The sequence below is a fragment of the Tiliqua scincoides genome, chromosome 7 (genome assembly GCF_035046505.1).
Source record: "Tiliqua scincoides isolate rTilSci1 chromosome 7, rTilSci1.hap2, whole genome shotgun sequence".
In the NCBI taxonomy this organism is placed as follows: Eukaryota; Metazoa; Chordata; class Lepidosauria; order Squamata; family Scincidae; genus Tiliqua; species Tiliqua scincoides.
In genome coordinates this window covers 62,579,343-62,600,719 of record NC_089827.1, presented here as the reverse complement: position 1 = coordinate 62,600,719, position 21,377 = coordinate 62,579,343, and the positions used below count along the sequence as shown (strand labels likewise).

The following is a 21,377-nucleotide window of genomic DNA, read 5'->3' as shown; positions in this document are numbered from 1 at the left end:
GTTGCCGCAATGTGCCTTATGGCACGTTTGCAATGGCTGTTGCCGGGGCAGCACATGGGCCGCTGGTGCCGCCCAGCAGTAGGATTGGGCTGTGAGATTCTCCTACATCTCTAGCACTGCAAATAATATGAATAGAATGAATCAGATTATCCTATATGGAAAATCACAGCCATCACTCAAACATAATACAAAACATATTAAGTAAGCTTAAGTATAGTTTGGCATAAGCTTACTTAATATGTTTTGTATTATGTTTGAGTGATGGCTGTGATTTTCCATATCACAGTGATGGCTGTGATTTTCCATAGTTTGGCATGATGTCTGATGGTTTGTGATTGGATAGAAAGATGGGAACAAAAACTGTAATTTTAAGTACATTTTAAAATCATGGTTTGAGCAAACTATGACTTGCATGATGCATGAACTGACAAATCATAGCTACAGCTATCACTCTGATCCCAGAGGCTGCTGCACCCTGGAGACAAATTGATTTTATGAAGCTGAGAAGATAGGAAAAAATACTAACAAAAAACAAGTAGCAGTAAACTACAAATTGACTATTTTACATGCAGAAGCTCAAGCCATAGCTAATAATGGCTAGTGTAAGCCTTCATTTGCTATGATGTCTAAATTGAGGCTTAGGATTGATTATGAAATCATGTGAAATCATGTTAGGGCTATAGTTCAGTGACAAAGAACATATTTTGCACCTAGAAGGTCCCAGGTCCAATTCCTGACATTTCCAAGTAGCTTTTTTGTCAAACACTCAGATACTGATCAGTGCTCTAATTATTCTACTCTTATTCATAATAGTTTGATTTTTTAAAGCTTTAACTCATTAGTCCAGGGCTTCTCAAACTGGAGCGTCGTGATGCCCCAGCCTGTGGGCCCTGGCCTCTGCCCCTTAAGGGGCAGGGGCAGCCTGGAGGCAGGGAGGAGGTGGCTGTGCCATCCCCAGGATCAAGTCGCTCAGGGGACGGCAGGGGCTTGGGTGCACTTACCCAAGCCTCCTGCAGCTTCCCCAGGGTACCAGGAGCCCGGTGCGAACTTTTGGCAGGGCTCTCCGCAGCAGGGAAAGTGAAAGCAGAGCAATCACGCTCCACTTCCGCTTTAGCGGAGGCGGGGCACAATCGCTCCGCTTTCACATTCACTGCTGCAGGGCGCCCTGCCAAAGGTTCACGCCGGGCTCCCTGCACCCTGGGGAGGCTGCAGGAGGCTTGGGTGAGTGCACCCAAGCCCCTGCAGCCCCCTGAGCAACACAATCCTGGGGATCATGCTGCTCCTTCCACCAGCCCCTGCTGCCTCCCCCCCGCCCCCGCAAGCACTTACAGTGGCTCAAACTCTCCATGAAAGTTTGAAAACCACTGTATTAGTCCATTCTCAAGCCTATTTAGTAAATTAAATTAATCTATTAATCAAGTTTTTAACAATCTTTAGATGTACTCACTTGACAAGGCACATCCCAAGCTCAAGGGCAGCTTGAGGCAAGGAGGAAATGCCATTCCCCCTTGCTGCCAAGTCACTCTGCCCTCCAACCAACTCCCCTCAAATAAGGGAAGAAAGGGAGGTGAACCCACATCCCTTCCCTTCAATACAACAGCATCTTCCTTCAGATAGGTACTGCTAGAGAGAGAGAGAGAGAGAGAGTGGAAGGAAAAATGAGCCTTAGGTGCCACCATCACCTCCTCCTCTCTCTCTTCCTGCTCAGTTGCAGCTGAACAAGAGTATTGCCTTTGCTTTTTTAAAGCCCCCTGTGAGGACAAGCAAAGAGAGAGCGGGAAAGGGGAAGTAAGAAGGGGGAAGTAAGAAGAGGGCTAAAGCAGAGTGGGCAGAGAGAGTGAGGAGGTGGCAATGGCAGCACCTTTCCCCCCCCCCCCAACAGCAGGGTCTGCCATTCTCCTGATCCTGCTTGGTCTTAGGCCCAGACCAGACAGACAGAAACCCATATGGAAGTGAGGATTTCCCATGGAATAACTGCACATCTGAACACAAAACCCAGATGGGTTTCATTATCCATGAGTGCTTTGCCACAAAATAAGCCAAGTAACTTTGTCACTTTTTAAATCCCCTAGGCGCTTTTGGAATGCATGGCTGGAAAATTCATGAGGTTATCAATATTTTGATAAGCCCATGAATTTTGAGGCTTCAGAGGAGTGAGGCAGCGCCTTACACTGGCTCTTGGTGAAGGACAGCCTTTCCTCTCCTAGTTTTTGGCTTTAAAAGGTAGCCATTTCCTCCCCCTTGCTTATGGTGAATACAAGAGAAAAGTATGAAAGCAGACCTAGTTAAAATTTTTGACTGAATAGGATCAACGCATAATAGAGGAAACTGGTGTTCCAACTGTTCCAGCTACTCCTTTCAGTAGTGAGGAGCTTGTTGCTCAAGAATCCTTCATGGAGTCAGGAGATGTTGAGAGCCTTCATTGATATTTGGTGGGAAGAGAATGTCCAAGCAGCTCTCGCCAAAAATGTGGAGCAATCATGCCACATTTTGAAGAAGCTCAATGATATAAGTAGCAAAGCCAAGGAACTGAGGAGGAAATACAAACCGGTGAAGGAGGGCAATAGTCATTCTGGATGCTCCAGGACAAGCAGACCCTTCTTCAACATCCTTGATGTTCCTCTATGTGGAGTGTGGGTGGTAGGATTCTGCTCAAGTGGCTGAGCGGTGGTGCAGCAGAGGAGGTTCACTGCCATGCTAAGAGATGCAGGAAAAGAAGCAGATGGCAAGGAAGTAGTGGTCTTGAGCTGGATTCCTGTCAACCCAGAGAAGCCTTCCTCCCCACAGACAGGATCTTCTGCATTGGAAGAGTTGTCTAAAGCTGTGGATAATTCAGACAGCCCACTGGAATTTGAACCATCACAACAGATGACTTCAGAACCAGGTAATTACTCCCTGTAGAGACTACTGTGGATACTACTTTGGAAAATGGGGGGCAGCCAGTTAGTGAGAGTCTGGAAAGCTGGAAGGGGGGGCTGATGTCTTTCCCACCTTTTACACTGGACCCAGTAAGGATAGGACAAATAGTGTATTATTTAAAACCAATTCTTTGGAAAGGTGGGAGGAGGGTAGCCAGTCTGTGGGGAGAGCAGGGAGGGTTATGCCTTTCCTGCCTTTGGCACTGAATACAGTAAGGATCAGACAAATTCTGTAGTATTTAAAACCATCTCTCCTTTGCAGAAAACAAGTGATGGCGACCTCAGATGACCAGAGCAGAGAGGATACAACATCTGAGGAACAGGCAAAAGTAGCAGCATCTTGAGTTCTCCAGGGAGCTTTTGCAAGCAAACTAGGAAATGAGGCAAGCTCACAGAGGACCTCAACTGTTTTCAGGATAGATGCTGTGGTGTGGGACACATGCTCAGAGAGGGAAACAGCCAGCCAGGAGTCAGCCTTAGACAGTATAACCACCAGGCTTTAGACCTTGGTGGAGCAAACGATAGTGCTAGTTGGGGCTGTTTAGAGCACTTAGTGCAGGATGAGAGCCTTTATAGAAAGGCAGACTGCTGTGATGAAGGCTTACTTATTCAGGCATGAACATTCACAAACTGAAGGGGAGAGCACTAGGAAGTTGCATCACAGAGGGACCATTTGACCCTCCTTCTGTTAACCCATTTGACAGCACTTGTTTTATGTGCATTTGTAAATCTGTTACTATAATTACCTACTGTTACATAGGAATGCATTTGCTTTGCATGCATTTGTAAGTAGCTGTTGCAGTGGAACTCAGTAAACATAACATTTAAGATTTACAGGCACCTCCGGTATCTGCAGGGAATACCCCCCACATGGATACCAGAAACGGAGAATAAGGGGGAACCCTATCTCTGTGCCCATTACCTTCATTTATCTTTTTTACAGTCACGCTAAGCACGAACATCTCTTCCTTTTACCAAATGCAATAACCATGCAAGTTTATAAGAAGACAAGTAGGCAGGCAACCTGAATGTTAAGACTAAGCAAAGGTTAACAGGAAGCAGTGGGCTCCCAGCTGCTGCTCCAAACAATCCATTCAGGTCACATAATCATCGACCAGCCATGCACTTGACAGTTCATTTCAGTTTCACATTAATCTGCTAATTATTTTCAGTACTTTTTCTATGGAAGCTGGATGATTCAATGCCAGACCTGGAGAGCAGTTTTTGCTCCCAGCCAGAAGTGGTTGGGGGGGGGGGGCAGCACTAAGTTTTGCAGAGCACCTCAATGTGCTGTGTAAGCTGCCCCTCCACCTCACCACTGGAGCCATTCTGGGTATGCAAGAGCAATGCGGAGGTATCTCTTCCACATTGCTCTTGCCGCCAGAAATGGCTCTGATCTCAAGGGGCAGCTTACACAGCATGTTGAGGCACCCTGCAAAACTTAACACTGTTCCCCCCTCTGGAAACACCACTGGCAATGTCAGGATATTGGCCAAGCCAGGCACTGTCCAAGGGCTGTACTTATCAGAGACATCCTGGTCAGGTCAACTCAGTACCACTGGCAGTGGTAACATCCAGTGCACCAGTAAGGTGTGGGGGAAGGCCGTGGGAGGTATAGTGTAGGGTTTTGCCCCAAGACCCATCTGGTAATTGTGCTGGTACTGCTCCCAGTAATGTCTCCAAGCATAGTGCTTTGCTTTTCCTACAGAAGTGAATGGCCACAATTCACATACAGTGTAGAAGAGAAAGCAACTATGGAATGCGGTCTGAATCATAAGAACATAAGAACAGCCCCACTGGATCAGGCCATAGGCCCATCTAGTCCAGCTTCCTGTATCTCACAGCGGCCCACCAAATGCCCCAGGGAGCACACCAGATAACAAGAGACCTCATCCTGGTGCCCTCCCTTGCATCTGGCATTCTGACATAACCCATTTCTAAAATCAGGAGGTTGCGCATACACATCATGGCTTGTACCCCATAATGGATTTTTCCTCCAGAAACTTGTCCAATCCACTTTTAAAGGCGTCTAGGCTAGACACCAGCACCACATCCTGTGGCAAGGAGTTCCACAGACCCACCACACGCTGAGTAAAGAAATATTTTCTTTTGTCTGTCCTAACCCGCCCAACACTCAATTTTAGTGGATGTCCCCTGGTTCTGGTATTATGTGAGAGTGTAAAGAGCATCTCCCTATCCACTCTGTCCATCCCCTGCATAATTTTGTATGTCTCAATCATATCCCCCCTCAGGCGTCTCTTTTCTAGGCTGAAGAGGCCCAAACGCCGTAGCCTTTCCTCATAAGGAAGGTGCCCCAGCCCCGAAATCATCGTAGTCGCTCTCTTTTGCACCTTTTCCATTTCCACTATGTCTTTTTTGAGATGCGGCGACCAGAAGTGGACACAATACTCCAGGTGTGGCCTTACCACAGATTTGTACAGCGGCATTATAATATTAGCCATTTTGTTCTCAATACCCTTCCTAATGATAAGAACATAAGAACATAAGAACATAAGAACAGCCCCACTGGATCAGGCCATAGGCCCATCTAGTCCAGCTTCCTGTATCTCACAGCGGCCCACCAAATGCCCCAGGGAGCACACCAGATAACAAGAGACCTCATCCTGGTGCTCTCCCCTACATCTGGCATTCTGACTTAACCCATTCCTAAAACCAGGAGGTTGCGCATACACATCATGGCTTGTACCCCATAATGGATTTTTCCTCCAGAAACTCGTCCAATCCCCTTTTAAAGGCGTCTAGGCTAGACGCCAGCACCACATCCTGTGGCAAGGAGTTCCACAGACTGACCACGCGCTGAGTAAAGAAATATTTTCTTTTGTCTGTCCTAACCCGCCCAACACTCAATTTTAGTGGATGTCCCCTGGTTCTGGTATTATGTGAGAGTGTAAAGAGCATCTCCCTATCCACTCTGTCCATCCCCTGCATAATTTTGTATGTCTCAATCATGACCCCCCTCAAGCGTCTCTTTTCTAGGCTGAAGAGGCCCAAACGCCGTAGCCTTTCCTCATAAGGAAGGTGCCCCAGCCCCGTAATCAGCTTAGTCGCTCTCTTTTGCACCTTTTCCATTTCCACTATGTCTTTTTTGAGATGCGGCGACCAGAACTGGACACAATACTCCAGGTGTGGCCTTACCATCGATTTGTACAACGGCATTATAATATTAGCCGTTTTGTTCTCAATACCCTTCCTAATGATCCCAAGCATAGAATTGGCCTTCTTCACTGCCGCCGCACATTGGGTCGACACTTTCATCGACCTGTCCACCACCACCCCAAGATCTCTCTCCTGATCTGTCACAGACAGCTCAGAACCCATCAGCCTATATCTAAAGTTTTGATTTTTTGCCCCAATGTGCATGACTTTACACTTACTGACATTGAAGCGCATCTGCCATTTTGCTGCCCATTCTGCCAGTCTGGAGAGATCCTTCTGGAGCTCCTCACAATCACTTCTGGTCTTTACCACTCGGAAAAGTTTGGTGTCGTCTGCAAACTTAGCCACTTCACTGCTCAACCCTGTCTCCAGGTCATTTATGAAGAGGTTGAAAAGCACTGGTCCCAGGACAGATCCTTGGGGCACACCGCTTTTCACCTCTCTCCATTGTGAAAATTGCCCATTGACACCCACTCTCTGCTTCCTGGCCTCCAACCAGTTCTCAATCCACGAGAGGACCTGTCCTCTAATTCCCTGACTGTGGAGTTTTTTCAGTAGCCTTTGGTGAGGGACCTTTGGTGAGGGAATGATCCCAAGCATAGAATTCGACTTCTTCACTGCCGCCGCACATTGGGTCGACACTTTCATCGACCTGTCCACCACCACCCCAAGATCTCTCTCCTGATCTGTCACAGACAGCTCAGAACCCATCAGCCTATATGTGAAGTTTTGATTTTTTGCCACAATGTGCATGACTTTACACTTACTGACACTGAAGCGCATCTGCCATTTTGCTGCCCATTCTGCCAGTCTGGAGAGATCCTTCTGGAGCTCCTCACAATCACTTCTGGTCTTCACCACTCGGAAAAGTTTGGTGTCGTCTGCAAACTTAGCCACTTCACTGCTCAACCCTGTCTCCAGGTCATTTATGAAGAGGTTGAAAAGCACCGGTCCCAGGACAGATCCTTGGGGCACACCGTTTTTCACCTCTCTCCATCAAAATGATTTGTTCTTCAACTATTTTAGAATTATTTTTAAATAATTCATTTTAATTGGTCCTATTCTGAATTGGCAGCAGTACACCCATTTCTATATGCACCTATGACTCTGAGGTGGGGCTTCCTGGTTAGAGATTATAAATTCCTAATGTATATGAGGTCCTGGAATGTCTTATTTGGGAAAATTGGGGGACACTTGCATGATTTTCTGATGAAAGATTTGGGAGTACTTACTAGTGGGTAATGGAAGCAGCAGTAATCTTTCAGGTTGCTGTACCTTTCCCTCCCGCCCCCCCCCTTTTTTTTTGCTACTGCCCAAGAATGCACCTAGCACATTACATCACAACATATCATTCCAAGTGTGCTTCCATGGAAAACAATGGTGGCCCTCACTGCAGGTCACCATTGTTTCTCAGAAACCCCCAAAGAAAAATAGCATCATTCCAGTAGGAATGGCACAATTATCACTAATGCAACTGCGGCAGTAAAAAGGGGCAAAGACCACTGTTGCTGCTGCCACCCATTGATAAACCACCCTGATCCTTTGCTCTATTTTTCCACCTCCCCAAAAATTGCTGAAAACCCCTTCCATTTAAACTACTTGTGAACGGGCCAGTGAAAATAGGGATGACAACATTTTAGAGCCATAAACCTAACAGCATTTTTGTGAAACTAGAATGGTAATAGATTTGACAAACCTTAAATGGCTATTATTACAATGAATCTAACAGACCATAAAGCACCTTCCAAACAACTAATGCAGTTATAATTAGCCATTACAAAAGAAAGAAATTATCATGGTGTAAAGGTTTATAAGATTCTGACAATCTGTATCCAACATGCTGTCTCTTTGTTATTTGCTGAGAGATTATGCTCACAACCAAGGTCTCTGAGAGGAATTTTATCAAGGGTACAAAGTTTCTTTTGGGCCTCTTCCCTTCTCCACTGTATCATAATTTCATACAATTATTGAATCAGAGTTTCTATGTACACGTTGAGTGTCATTTGCAAGGCTTCCGTTCCCAGAAATGGGATGCCAAAAATCGCATTAAAACAAATCCATTTAAAAAAGAATTTCCCTTTGTTAGGTGATTTAAAAACAGCCTTGCTGAACTTCGTGATGTGAGACAGAGTCATTAGGTTGATAATCCATCAATCAGTCTCTCTCCAGACTCTTAGAAAGGCTTCACTCCCAGCCGGTGACCTCTTCTTCCACCCAGAGCAAGTGATTAACTTTCTTTCACTAACTCAGGGGGAAGGGAGGGGGTCACTTGCTTTGGAGTGAAGCTGTTCTAAGTGCCTGGAGAAAGAATAATTGCTGGATTGTCAGCTGGCTTCCCTCTCTCACATTAATGAGGCTATTGTTAAACAACTTTTAAAGGGCCCTTCTCATCATGTTGAGATAAAACCAAAGGTAAAAAAATCTGTGGATAATTAGGTTATACCTGTATTATACAAAATTATATAGGCTTATACGAAATGTGAATGCTAGCCTTCAATGAATACATGCAAACATTTTCTGAGATACCAGGAAATTTCTGGCACCACTCCTTTGGCTCTCAGGACACAGTATGACGTACCCCTGCGCTCCCCCCTCTCATGGACCCTACTGAGATCATAAAATGTCCCAGGAAATTTTTGGGTCCTCTCCGTTGGCTCCTGGGCTCCCTTTTTGACCCTGGATCTAGGTACAATTTATCCCCTGCACACCTCCGTGGGCACTGCTCACAATAAAACAAAGATATAGAAATCAAAGGAGGGGAAGCAAAACCAGGAGTTGATCTTAGGGGGTGGCAATTCACAGTGAGGGAAGAAATCATTGTTTCCCTCAACCCAGAAATTGACTTCAGAATGGGAGAGAGACAACCATGAAAAAGTCAGGAATAATGAGGATGAATTAATTCTGCCACAGGTGAAATTACATGTTTTCCAAGTGTCCTGTTCCTGCTCACAGTAGTAGTTCAGCTCAGCATAGCCTGATGGAAGGCTCCTTCTCACAAGGCTGTGCATCAACCTGATAGGCATGGAGAAAGGAGAAAGTGCGTAACCTATGTTCTGTTCAGGCTCAGGGAGGAGGCAGCAACGCGATCCCCAGAATTGCGCCGCTTAGGGGGGCTGAAGGGACTGGGATGCACTCACCAGTCCCTGCAGCAGCCTTCCTGAGGTGCGGGGAGCCCTGCACGAGCATCTGCAAAACTGGAAGTGGAGCACGATTGCTCCACTTTCACTTCTAACAAGCTGGAGAGCCCTGCAGACGCTAACACAGGGCTTCATGCACCCCCAGACTGGTAAGTGCATCCCAGTCACTGCAACCCTCCTGAGCGGCATGATCCTGGGGATCGCATCGCTGCCTTCCCCCCACCCCCACTGCCTCCCCCCCATCCCTGCAAGGACTTAAAGTGGTGCAAACTCTCCAAGAGAGTTTGAAAACTGCTGCATTAAGAAAATGATGTGGCTTGTGTTGAACAGCATGTGGCAGGGAGCAGAAGACTCAGAGTGCCCTTCACTCCAAGTCTGCCACTATCTCCCTCAGCCCACTGAGGATGCAGCTGTATCAATCCACTTCCCTACCCACTGACCTTGCTGCATTCTCATACAGTCCCTTTAAATGTAAAGAATCCACAGAAAGAAGGAGCAAGATGATGGGTATGGAAGCAGACTGCCATTGTCTGCACCTGAAGAAATCATGCAGGCAGGGGTGAGCTGCTTCCCTACCCACTCACCTCACTCCTGCCTTGTGGTCCTTTTAAATAAAACAGGAAGTGTGGGATATGCTGGAACTTCCAGCATGACCTGCACTTTCTGTTTTGACACAAATGTTCATGCAGGATACCGCATTTTTCTCTTTTGAGAGACACATGCACAGCAGTGGCAGGAGCTCAGGGGAGGCATCAAGCTGCAAATAGGCCATCTCTGTAGTCCTGTACCAGGCTGATTTTCCAGGCTTCACCCCATTCTTGTACCCATCAGCTGTGACAACTATGGGACTATCCACTACTGCCATGGTAATCATCCCTTCAAAATCTCACAAAGCTACCTATGAAATGTCACAGGTTTATAATGAATCAATGAATAAAACAGCCAGTTCCCACATTTCTGTTGCACTGTACTAGTTGTGACCAAGAAATAGAACCCAGAGTGGAAATGTACAGACAGGGCTGGTCCAGTCATGAAGCATCCACTTAAAGTAGCAGGCTGATAAGGGCAGTGAACTGGTGAAGAATTCACCTAGCTGCCCTCCACCCTGCCAGTTATGCTGCTGTGATCCTCCTTCTGCTTCACGTAGCAAATCTTGGAAAGGGGAGGAAAAGGAGTGGAAGAGAGAACCCATGGCTGGTGGAGGTAACATTAGACATTTAAAACCAGGCCTGACTCTAGATGCAATCTCATATGGGCTCAGCAGTTTTAAGACCCAATCTTATGCACTCCCAGTGCTGGCACTGGGTGCCATAAATATGCCGTAAAGCACATTTATGGCATCTGGAATGTCAGGAGAGCTGGCCCAGTGTTGGATGGACATTGTCCAGAGCAAGGAAAGAGTTCCAGGCAGTGGTAAGGTCTGTGGGGGCAGAGGGAGGCATTCTGGGGTAGGAGGAAGAACTGGCCCAAGAGGAGGGTGGGATTGGAGGAGCCCTGACATATCATATCCTATTCTTTGTGTCGGGCTGCAAAACTCAACACAGAGGGTCTCAAGCCTGCACTGGCAAAATAGCTGGTACAGACTTCAGAAGCCCCGTTGCATGGCTTGGGGCTTTCCCCCCGGGGAAGGGGACTTTGGTCCCCTTCTCCCGAGGAGACTTCCAGCATCCCCAGTACAGCATTCCAGTACAGCTGGATGCAACAGTTGCCATTTGGCACCACTGCACCCGACAGCCGCTGGGGATAGAATTAGGCTGTTAGGCACAATAAATGTTGAACCCCGTGGTTTTGTTTAAGTTAAGTCCATCAGTAGGTCTATATGGGCAAGCTATGCTCTTGACATTTAAAGCCCTAAATACTTTTGGACCTGGCTATTTAAAGTACTGTCTCTTCCCATATGGATCATGTCTGCTACCTTCATTCATGAGTTTCTGCTCCATGTTCCTTTCCCATCTGAAGCTTATTTGGCAACATGGAATACAGACTCTTTGGTTGGAACCCCCAGGTTATGGAACTTCTTGCACCTACAAGCCCATTTGTCCCCTTCATCGTTGAAGTTTTGGCTTCCAATTAAAACTGTTTTGCCAGGCAATTCTCTGGATTTGATTATTCTCCTGCTGAGCTCTGGTGTCATTTAATTGTTTAACATCTGTATTAATTTATTGTTCACTTAATTTTAGATTTTAAATGACGTATTTTTTATTATTCGGTTAATTTTTTTATTGTTGTGACCCTCTCTTGGGGTAAAATGGCAGAATATAAATTCACATTTCTGCATATGCTGTGAATCAGTTTCTTCTCACCATTTCACGTCTCAGGTTTGAACCGTGACACTAAAAAGAGGTTCCAGAAATGAGTTATTGGGTTATACAACCGAGCCCTCATTAGCCATGGCTCAGATCAAGCCCTGACAACACATAATGATGTTTTGAATTTAAAATATTAATGTCTACCCACAGAGTTACCTGGGGGGAATCCACAATGTCAGGTCAGGGCTGGACCATGAGCCTTACCATGGAGAAGCTGGCAGGCCTAAAGGTGAGCCAAGCAAGTGCTTGTATGCACTCATCTCAGCTAAAAGGTGTGGCGCTGTCTGCAGACACTTGTAGCAGATGACTCCCAGTCTGGACAGATCTGCCAGTAGATTCTGGTCTTACCTTGAAGCAGGGCTTTGGCCCTGGCCTCTGCCCCCTTAAGGGATGGGGGTAGGGGGGAGGCAGCAACGTGATCCCCAGGATCGCATCGCTAAGGGGGCTGCAGGGACTGGGATGTGCTCACCAATCCCTGCAGCAGCATCCTAGGGGTGCAGGAAGCCCTGCACGAGTCTCCAGAAAGTGAAAGTGCAGCGATCGCACTCCACTTCTGGTTTTGCAGAGGTGGCACGTAATTGCTGCACTTTCACTTTTAGCAGGTTGGCAGTCCTACAGATGGTTGTGCAGGGCTCCCTGCGCCCCCAGGACACTGCTGCAGGGATTGGTGAGTACATCCCAGTCCCTGCAGCCCCCATAGCAACACAATCCTAAGGATCGTGTCGCTGCCTCCCCCCACCCCCGCAAAAACTTACAGGCCTTGGAGGGAGATGGGAGGGAAGGAGCACATGTGGGGAAAGCATGTTACTGATAAGGAACAGGGAGAAACATGCGTGAACAGAGAGAGGACAGGAAGGGGCAGTAGAAGGCCCTGCAGTGGAGGAAGTCATGAAAGAGCACACATTTATGATGAGGCAGCTAGTGGGGGAAGAGCTGAGGAAGGCAGTCGAGACCTCATTGCAGGATCCAACCCCCAATTTCCCCCAGAAGGCATCTTGATTCCCGTTGCAGAGGAGATTGAGGCTGCAATCCTAACCTCACTTTCCTGGGAGTAAGTCCCACTGAACAAAATAGGACTTACTTCTGAGTAGACCTGCTTAGGCTTGTGCCCTAAGTGTGATAACCTGCTTCCTACCTTCGTTCTGAGGCTGTGCTAAGGGCTCAGGACAGCCACAACAGCTTGTTCCTTCCTCCCTTAACTGTTCCAAAAGGTTGCTTCACATAGTTTGCATGGATCTCTCAACATGATGCTTTGGGCCCTGATGCACCGCATGAACAGGTGGACAGCAGACACTCACATTAAATAAAGCTCTGCTTTAATGACAGTTTTGGTTTAATCAGTTAAATACTCTGTCAAAGTGTTTCTCAAACTGTGGGTTGGGACCCACTAGGTGGGTTGCAAGCCAATTTCAGGTGGGTCCCCATTCATTTCAATATTTTATTTTTAATTATGCTACCATGGCATGTGACTGCATTGGGGAAATGTTACAGATCTGTACTTTTAACAGGCACCACCGTATATGCTTTTAACAATGATAGTCAATGGAACTTACTCCTGGGAATGTGTGGGTAAGATTGCAGCCTAGGATTGGTAAAAATTTTCCTGCTTGATGATGTCACTTCTGGTCAGGACATCACTTTTGGTGGGTCCTGACAGATTCTCATTCTAAAAAGTGGGTCCCAGTGCTAAAATTGTGAGAACCACTGCTCTGTCCTATACAGCTATGAAGAACAACTGTTCTTATTTAAAGTGATAGACATAAAAGACCCCTATTATTTATGAGAACAAACTGATAATACTGAGACCACACTCTACCATATCTCTTGCCCACTGTCAGAACATCTCAAGCCAAAGAACATCTCATGTTGATGAACTTAAAATACTTTTATGAATGTATCAGCACCGGATAGAATTGGGCCCTTAAACACTTATACTTCTGTCACCAACTTCCTATGTAAACCGTTGACTATAATTTTAGCTATTCATGTGCCATGAATTTGGGATCAGAGCTAAGTAGCAATTTTATTTTCTCCAATTACGCTTACATCCTTTAGGGAAAGAAATAATTAGGCAATTAACCCCAAATGCATGAATAAAATAGTGGACTAAATATTGCAGTAAAACCAATAAAAACACAATAGTTATACATAAACTTAAATATAAGTATTTATCTGTATATGCTCCACCCTTGTTCATTATGTCTGTTCTTTCCCTTATGAGGATAGGTCCCTGTCCCAAAGGTCTTACAAACAGATACAAGGTAGCCAGCAGAGGAAGGGGAATGAAGTGGAAGCAAGGGAAACAGGAAAAGAATGAAGTTGTAAATTTCTGGACTGTTTTAAATTCAGGCTGCAGATGGGTACTCATATTTTTTTATTCCCTCCTACGCAAAAAAAATAAAAAATCCCACACATAGCAAATCAATGGGTGATTGCAATGAACCTATAGTGAACATTTCTTCAGACGTGATCCATTATTACATGTAGTGAGACTTTTTATATGGGGAAAACATTCAAAAATGTTCAGAAATTCAGAATGAAATTCTAAAGTGGACAATCCAGAATTCTACCATGTCAGCTTATAACTGTAACTTAATGTGAAGTATATATGGACAGCCCAGTCCTAAAAAGTGCTGGCTCAGCAGGGCTGCAAGCCTCCACTGTATCCAAGGCTTGAAAGGAGCAGGCTGAAAGTCTCTTTGGGATAAGGGGATATTTTTCCCCTTACCCCAAATATCACCCCAGCCTACCATATGGGGTTACTCAGATTTCTGTCAGTTATTTAGCTGGTGGAAATCTGAACAGACCGGTATTAACACCTGCAGGCCCGGAAAAGGAGTTGGGATACAGTAGAGGCCTGTTCGGCTGATTCCACCCCTTTCTGGGCCTGATCTGCCTTATTCCGCCCTTCTCCCACCCAGATATGCCCCTTCCAGACCAGTCTCCAGCATGACCTTACCGGCAGAAGGCCTGGATGCAGCACAAGTGGGGTGGCACAGGCCTCCCCACCAGCGCTGCTTACTCTCTGGGTGCTGTGACGTGCCTTATGGCACATTTATGACCCCACTTTCCAGCACAGGGACCACTGCCAGTGGATCTTAGGCTTAAGATTGTGCTCTGAGTCTAAGTAACATGACATCATGGATACATTCTAGGAGGCAGTTCCAGACATAAGGGGCAGCAAGGAAAAAAGGTCAAAGTCATCTGAGTGAGTAGGGAACCTTCAAATAGCTGAGGACGTTGGAGCTGAAAGAATGAAAGTCACAGAAAAGAGTTTAAGACAGTGATTCTCAACGTTTGCCCCCCGTCACAACACTTCGCATTGTCCATCTATTGAAAGTACCAACAGCAGTAACTTGGCAATTAAGTCATTGCCACTTACTTCAAGATTGGGAGGCCAGACACATCACAACAAACACCAGGAAGAGGCTAAGGACGGACAGGAGGGTTTTTTGAGCATGCGAAAGTTGCACACAGGAGCTCTGCCCCCCCAAGCCAAAACTCCTATTGCTGCTTGTCGCATTGCATTTCTGGAGTCTGGGAGTCCTGCACATACCACCACACAATCTCAAATACCACCAATGGTACGAGGGCTACTGGTTGAAAAACACTTGTCTCAGATATGTATAAAGATATAAGAGGCGGCAGGGATGTGCTCACTAAGCTTGAGTTAAGAGTCAAGTTATGAGTTACTGACACTATGACTCAACTCATGAGTCCTAGTACATGGTCATAGCAACTTGACTTGAGAGAAATTCCAAGTCAAGAGGCACAAATCCTTGAGACGAATGTCACAGAAAAAAGAGAAGTGGCGGCAGCGGCAGTGGCGGGTGTGTGCATGTTTGAGTGTGTGTGAGTTGTCATTTAACACCCTCACCCCATCCTATCTGCACCCTATTAGTTGAAAAGCGGTATATAAATACTGTTAATAAATACTGTTAATACTGTTAATAATCTGTCCCCATCCTATCTGCACTCCAGTCAGCTATGTCTTGAAGTCCCTTACTTCAACCACCATTTATGTACTGACAGATATTTAAAGCAGCAAACTCTTATAGGTGACGCAGGGGGACCCCCACACACCACCACACCAGTGATGTCTCTAAGTTTGTGCTGTTTCCTTGCTCCCGGTCTGGAAGCAAGGAACACACAGAAGAGCAGAAGAGGAAGGTGTGTTGCTCTGCCGTGAAAAGGCAATGTGCACACAAAGAGCTAAAAGGTGTTCTTTCTATATCACAGCCTCCCCCCAGTTTGCCTGCCTCCTTTCTCCCCTTCCTGGCTTGTACAGGAAAAAAAAAAACTTGAAGCAGTTTGTTCCTATCACAAAGAACCCACTCCCCCATTCTTTGGCCACCTCCTTCTCTCCCCCCTCTCATCCAGAAAAAAATTAAGCCATTCCTTCCTATACAACAAAGAGCCCCCTCCCTTCGTATCCTGGCTGCCCCACCTTCTCAGCCCTCCAACAGCCCCCCCCCAAAAAACCTTAAGCCTTTTTCCTCTCCTCATCATGCTACCCCCCAACCCTCACCTCCTGGAACAGTGGTTCTCAAACTGGTGGGTCGCGATCCACCAGTTAGTGTAAAGGTTCCCCTGTCCCTTTAAGGGGCAGAGGAAGGGGAGAGGTAGGGAAGTGATCCCCAGGATTGCGACCGTTTGGGGGGCTGAGGGGAGGGGCTTGTCACTTACTTTTAGAAGGGAGGGCTGCAGCAGGCTGCAGGAGGTGCGGGGAGCCCTGCGCAGCCCTGCACAGCGCTCTCCAAGGCTTGGAACTTTCACTGAAAGCGGGTGCAAAGCACCTCCTGCAAAACAGAAGTGCTTTGCACCCGCTTTCAGTGAAAGTTCCAAGACTTGGGGAGCGCTGTGCAGGGCTCCCTGCACCTCCTGCAGCCTGCTGCAGCCCTGCCTTCTAAAAGTAAGTGACAAGTACCCCCCCTGCCCCCCTTAGCAGCTCAATCCTGGGGATCGCATTGCTGCCTTAGCCCCTCCCCCACAAAGACTTTCTGAGGGAGTAAAGCTCCCTCAAAGTTTGAGTACCACTGTCCTGAAAACTACTCCCACCACATCTGTTACTGTCCTCTGGATACCTGCTTCTGAATCACCCACAAGGTCTTGCAGTGCAACACAGAAGCAGCAAAGAAAAAAAAGTAAGCAACAATACACACTAAAAAGATAGGGATTCAAAGTCATTTCGAGTCCATAGTCAATTTTCGAGTCACTGCCCATGAGTTGAGTGTCAAGTGTGAGTCAGTCACACCATGACTTGAGTTGAGTGCTTCAAGGGTAATGACTTAAGCGTGACTTCAAGTCGAGTCACCCAAGTCAAGTGCTCATCCCTGGTAAGAGGTGTATAAGGACATGTAAGATATTAGAAAATATGTATAGGAACAGAGATAAGGGGGCAAGGTCACTGAGAATTTTGAAAGTAAGGATGAGAAGTTTGTACAGGATCCACTATGGACAAAAAGCCAGTGGAAGGATTTAAGGAGGGACATCACATGTAACAGCCATACCACTGATCTACTGCTATAGAAATTCTCCATAGCCGCAGGGCCAGCCTTGGAACAGCAGCCTTAGAGGACCAGTGAATGAATACAACAGCGGTAGCCTCCTTCTTGATTTAGCACTGCTAAGCAAATCTACAGGTTCAGTCCAATATGACCTCTGAATGAGACCAGAGATGTTATTTGATCACATCCAAGCCACCTTGAGGGCCCTTAAGTGGAGTGGAAAGGTGGGGTATAAATCTCTTAAATAAGTAAATAAGTAAGTTCTGAGACCCACAAGGCTGCACACGGCCCCCGAGGGCCTCAGAAACACCTCCAGAGATGTCAGAAAGACACTTCCAGTTTTTACAAAAACCAAAAGTGCCTATCTGGCACCTCCTGAGGCCTTTCTGAGGCCCACAAGGCCAAGCACAGCTTCTGCGGGCCTCAGAACACCTCCGGACACAACTGAAGAGCATCGCCAGTTGTGTCCAGAGGTCATATTGAATTGGACCCATGGATTTGCTTATCCGCAGGTTTCAATATCTGCAGGGAATCTGGGAATGGAACCTCCATGGATACCGAGGTCCAACTATAATTTCAGATACCACTGAACATGCTCAATTGGCAGCCCTCCCAAGACTGTCCCCATTGGAACTATGAGGATAAAAGTGTAACATACTTTTTCCATGTATTCAGACTAGTGCACTATAGATAACTTAGCTATACTTACACTTTTGTCCTGAATATGATAAACTCACTATCATGATTAAGGCTGTAATCCAAAATACAGTTACAAGAGAGGAAGCCCCACTGAATACAATGAGACTTCTGTGCAAACGTGTTTTGGATTATGCTGTTATTTTTTTCTTAATGCTGTGCCACTTTTTCTTAATATTCCTAACAGTACTAGTATGCTTCCCTTTTATTTGCTTTTGCATATCGAAATTCAAACATCCAGCCCCAAACTTTGTTCACTTCATTGAAGTAAGTATTCCAGTATACCAACTTTTGAAAGTTCATCCATTTCACAAAAATAGCTTGAGTTGAAACAGGAATTATAGAGACAACCCTGAACAAATTGATGCCAGTGAGAGTCAAATTCAGTGGGAAACTTCAGTCATAAAAACACATTCAAAACTGCCGCCAACATTTCCTTTTGAAAAGATCATAAGATTAGTGGCTGTAATGTCAATGGTACTGTTAAAGACAAGTACAAAGCATAAGTTAATGTGCGGTTAAGACTATACAATGTATATTAATATATACAGTATCTGATCACTAATTACACTAGCAAAAATTATAAGATAAATACAGCACAAAAAAGCCCAGATGACAGTCAGGCAGCTAGAAATGTAATGCTGGTACCTAGGAAAGCTTGTGTTTTATACAATGCTCCCTAAGTATTCAGTGCTGGCTCTTACAAATTATTTTTTCAGATGCTGTAAATACACATATTCTTCTAACTTTTCTACCTGTTGCTTTTCTGTTCTTTACATATTCCCTTGCATTTAAAAGATTGGAAAGGGCAGGAGGGAAGGAAAATATGCAACTATATACCATAATAAAAGTAAGATGCTTACTATTTTTTAAAAAGCTAGATATCAAGAAGTAGACAATTTTGTTACTTTTAGTAATCAACAGTTTTCTATAATGTCCACTGTTATAGCATTCAAATGACATAAAAATGTCTCTTTTCAATCTATTCTCTGCTTTTAAAAACTGAGTAAACTTTTTCAAAGACCTGTTTAAAAATTTATCCACTGCCCTACTAAAATGAATCCTACTAATATATAAGAACAGGTCACATTGATCAGAACACAGATGGATGTTAATTACATTCATATGAAATGTTGGTATAACAATGCAATTATAAACAAAAAAGTTTATCTTAAAATTCTTTCAATTAAGTCATATTTTCCTTTTTTTGCACAACCTGTCTCATACTACAAAAAGATATTCTGTAAGCGCGCCTTCGCAATCAACATCTAACAAAGATAGTGTTATTACTACTTTGAACTGGATTATCATTACAAATAAAAAACTAAGTTAATAACCTTTTACAACAAAACCTACATTTGCACAGGGATAATATGGCAGCTTGATAAAATATCAACCCTATTACTATGGAGAAGCTTAGAAAACTACTTGACCTTTTTTGCCTGTCCCTGAAACAATGTTCATTACTTCAGGCCTGCTTGTTTTCCTTCTAGTAGAACACATTTAATGAACAGTTCAAGTTTTAGGTCAACAGCACGTCCATTCATTCTGCCTTGCTATGTGTGTGTGTGTGTCTGTGTGGTGTAGCCCTAACAGAAGGCAGTGTACTGCAGTCGTTCTTTTATTTGACTAAAGTCAAATGCATGTGAAAAATGCACTTCTCACCTGCAGCATGAAGACACTTAACATTACACTGTTAATGCATCACATTAAAACTCTGTCCTACATATTGTAAAAGGTCTTTCCAGATTAGAAATTGGCCCTGAATAGAAATACTTAATAACACAGCCCCATATTGTCGGAAATATCACCTGCTGCTACATATTCTATGCAGCCGACCTTTCATGAGCAGGTTCCAAATTCTTCATAGACAGCTTCATTAGTAAGAAATAGTTAATTTGGGTTTCAAATGGGGTGAGGGGGTGGGCCGTAAGCACAGGAAAGGAAGGAAAGTCACTCACATGCAGTACCAAACCAACTTTTTTTGTTCTTATACAGATTAAAAAAACAGCCATCAAGAACACCTGAGAGGAATCATCCCAGCATGCACCCCAAGCTGCCCAGTGCATGCCAAAGTTCTGCACCAGGGCAAGTCACAGAGCAAAAGCAGGGACCTGCTGACGCATCCAAGAAAGGAAATCCAAACAGTGCGATGAATACCATAATCTGTGACTTGAAGCACATTGACAAGCGACACATACACCCCCCCACACACACACACACATACTGGTACATGCTCAGCAGAATGATACAATTTATAGTTACTATGAATAACAGTGGCCAGAATGAGGAGGGTGATGAGGATAATGAGAATGAGGAGGACAGTACTCTGTGCAGCAGCTGGTGGGGAATCACAGATCCCTACCTCAGCAAGTTGGATAAAGGAATAGGTCCAGATCCACTGCCCAGCAGCCCTCCTTTCCTGCCGGCCAAGAGTTTCTCCACCAGAGCCACATTCCCAGTGCGGGCAGCTTCCAGCAGCTCCTGGTCCTTCCCCATGGTTGGGAGACATTAGAGGGCCCCTCCACCCACCACCCAAAACAGGGTTCACCTTTCCCCACCCCACTTAAAAAATGACACCCCCTCTGTAAAAACAACCTCTCCTCCTCGCCCATCCAACGAACTGAGCCAAGGAGGGAGTGTTCCTGCCTGCAGCCCTCACAGACCAGCAGCAGAGCCAGGCTGGCAGGGAGGGAGGGGGAACCACCTCCTCCTCTTCCCACTAGCTCATTGCTGGGTGGAGTGTGGAGGGGAAAGGAGGGAGGGGGAAAGAACCTTCCCCACCTTCAGCCCAGATGCCAGCCTGCCTGGTGGAAGGGAAAGGGACGGGGGGAGGGCTCAGCCTCCTGTGCCAGGCTGAGGCAGGTGAGAGGGGAGGCGCAGTGGAAGACAGGGAGGGGAGCTAGGCTCCTGTGCCAGGATGAGACAGGTGGGGGGGAGAGGGAAGGTGCAGCCTGCCTGGTGGAAGGAAGGGGGGCCTAGGCTCCTGTGCCAGGCTGAGGCAGGTGGGGGGCGAGGGGAGGCACAGCCCTTGCCCAGCCAGGCCCGTTGCTGAGGAGACCACAGTGCTCGCCTTCTGAATGGCTGTCGGTTGGTTCACCCCTCCCCCCGCACCCCACCACCTCCCCTATTGGGCGTCCAGCCGCGTGCCCTTGCTCTGGCTCAGGCGACGGCTGGGGATCCTCGCGGCCCTCCCTCAGCTGTCCCCAGCCCGCCCAAGCATCAACCGCCGCGGCAGCGCGCGCTCCACTGCGGTGTCGCGCGCGCGCCCGCCCGCCCGACTCCCCCCTCCCACCCAACTGATCGATAACGGCTGCCTCTGCCTGACTGGATGGGGAGCCCGCGCGCGTGCGGACGCGAGTGGGAGGGAGGAAGAGGCGCGCGCGCCGCCTAACTCCCTCCACCACACGCAGGCAGACGGTTGGGGGGGAGACAGCCTGAGAGGTGGTCCTGTCACGAGGACGACCAGGGGAAGGGAAGAGAGGGAGCGAAACCCTCTCTGCCTCTGGGCCCCCACTGGTGACCTGTGGGGGAGCCCAGGAGGACGGCAGCCAGAAGGGCGGGGGGGGGAGGCAGCTGGGCTTCTCCTGTGGAAGCTTTCAGAGCTCCCCCTGATATTAAGGCGCAGCCACA

General features: G+C 46.5%; 1 protein-coding gene across 1 annotated transcript in view; it reads right to left on the bottom strand.

Annotated features, from left to right (window-relative positions):
- Positions 1-20,243, bottom strand: part of ANKS1B (ankyrin repeat and sterile alpha motif domain containing 1B) — a 406,398-nt gene extending 386,155 nt beyond the window's left edge. The window contains exon 1 of the mRNA XM_066634627.1: positions 20,110-20,243. Within this exon, the coding sequence (XP_066490724.1) occupies positions 20,110-20,243 (134 nt within the window). The remainder of the gene's footprint in view (positions 1-20,109) is intronic.
- Positions 20,244-21,377: the final 1,134 nt, after the last annotated feature.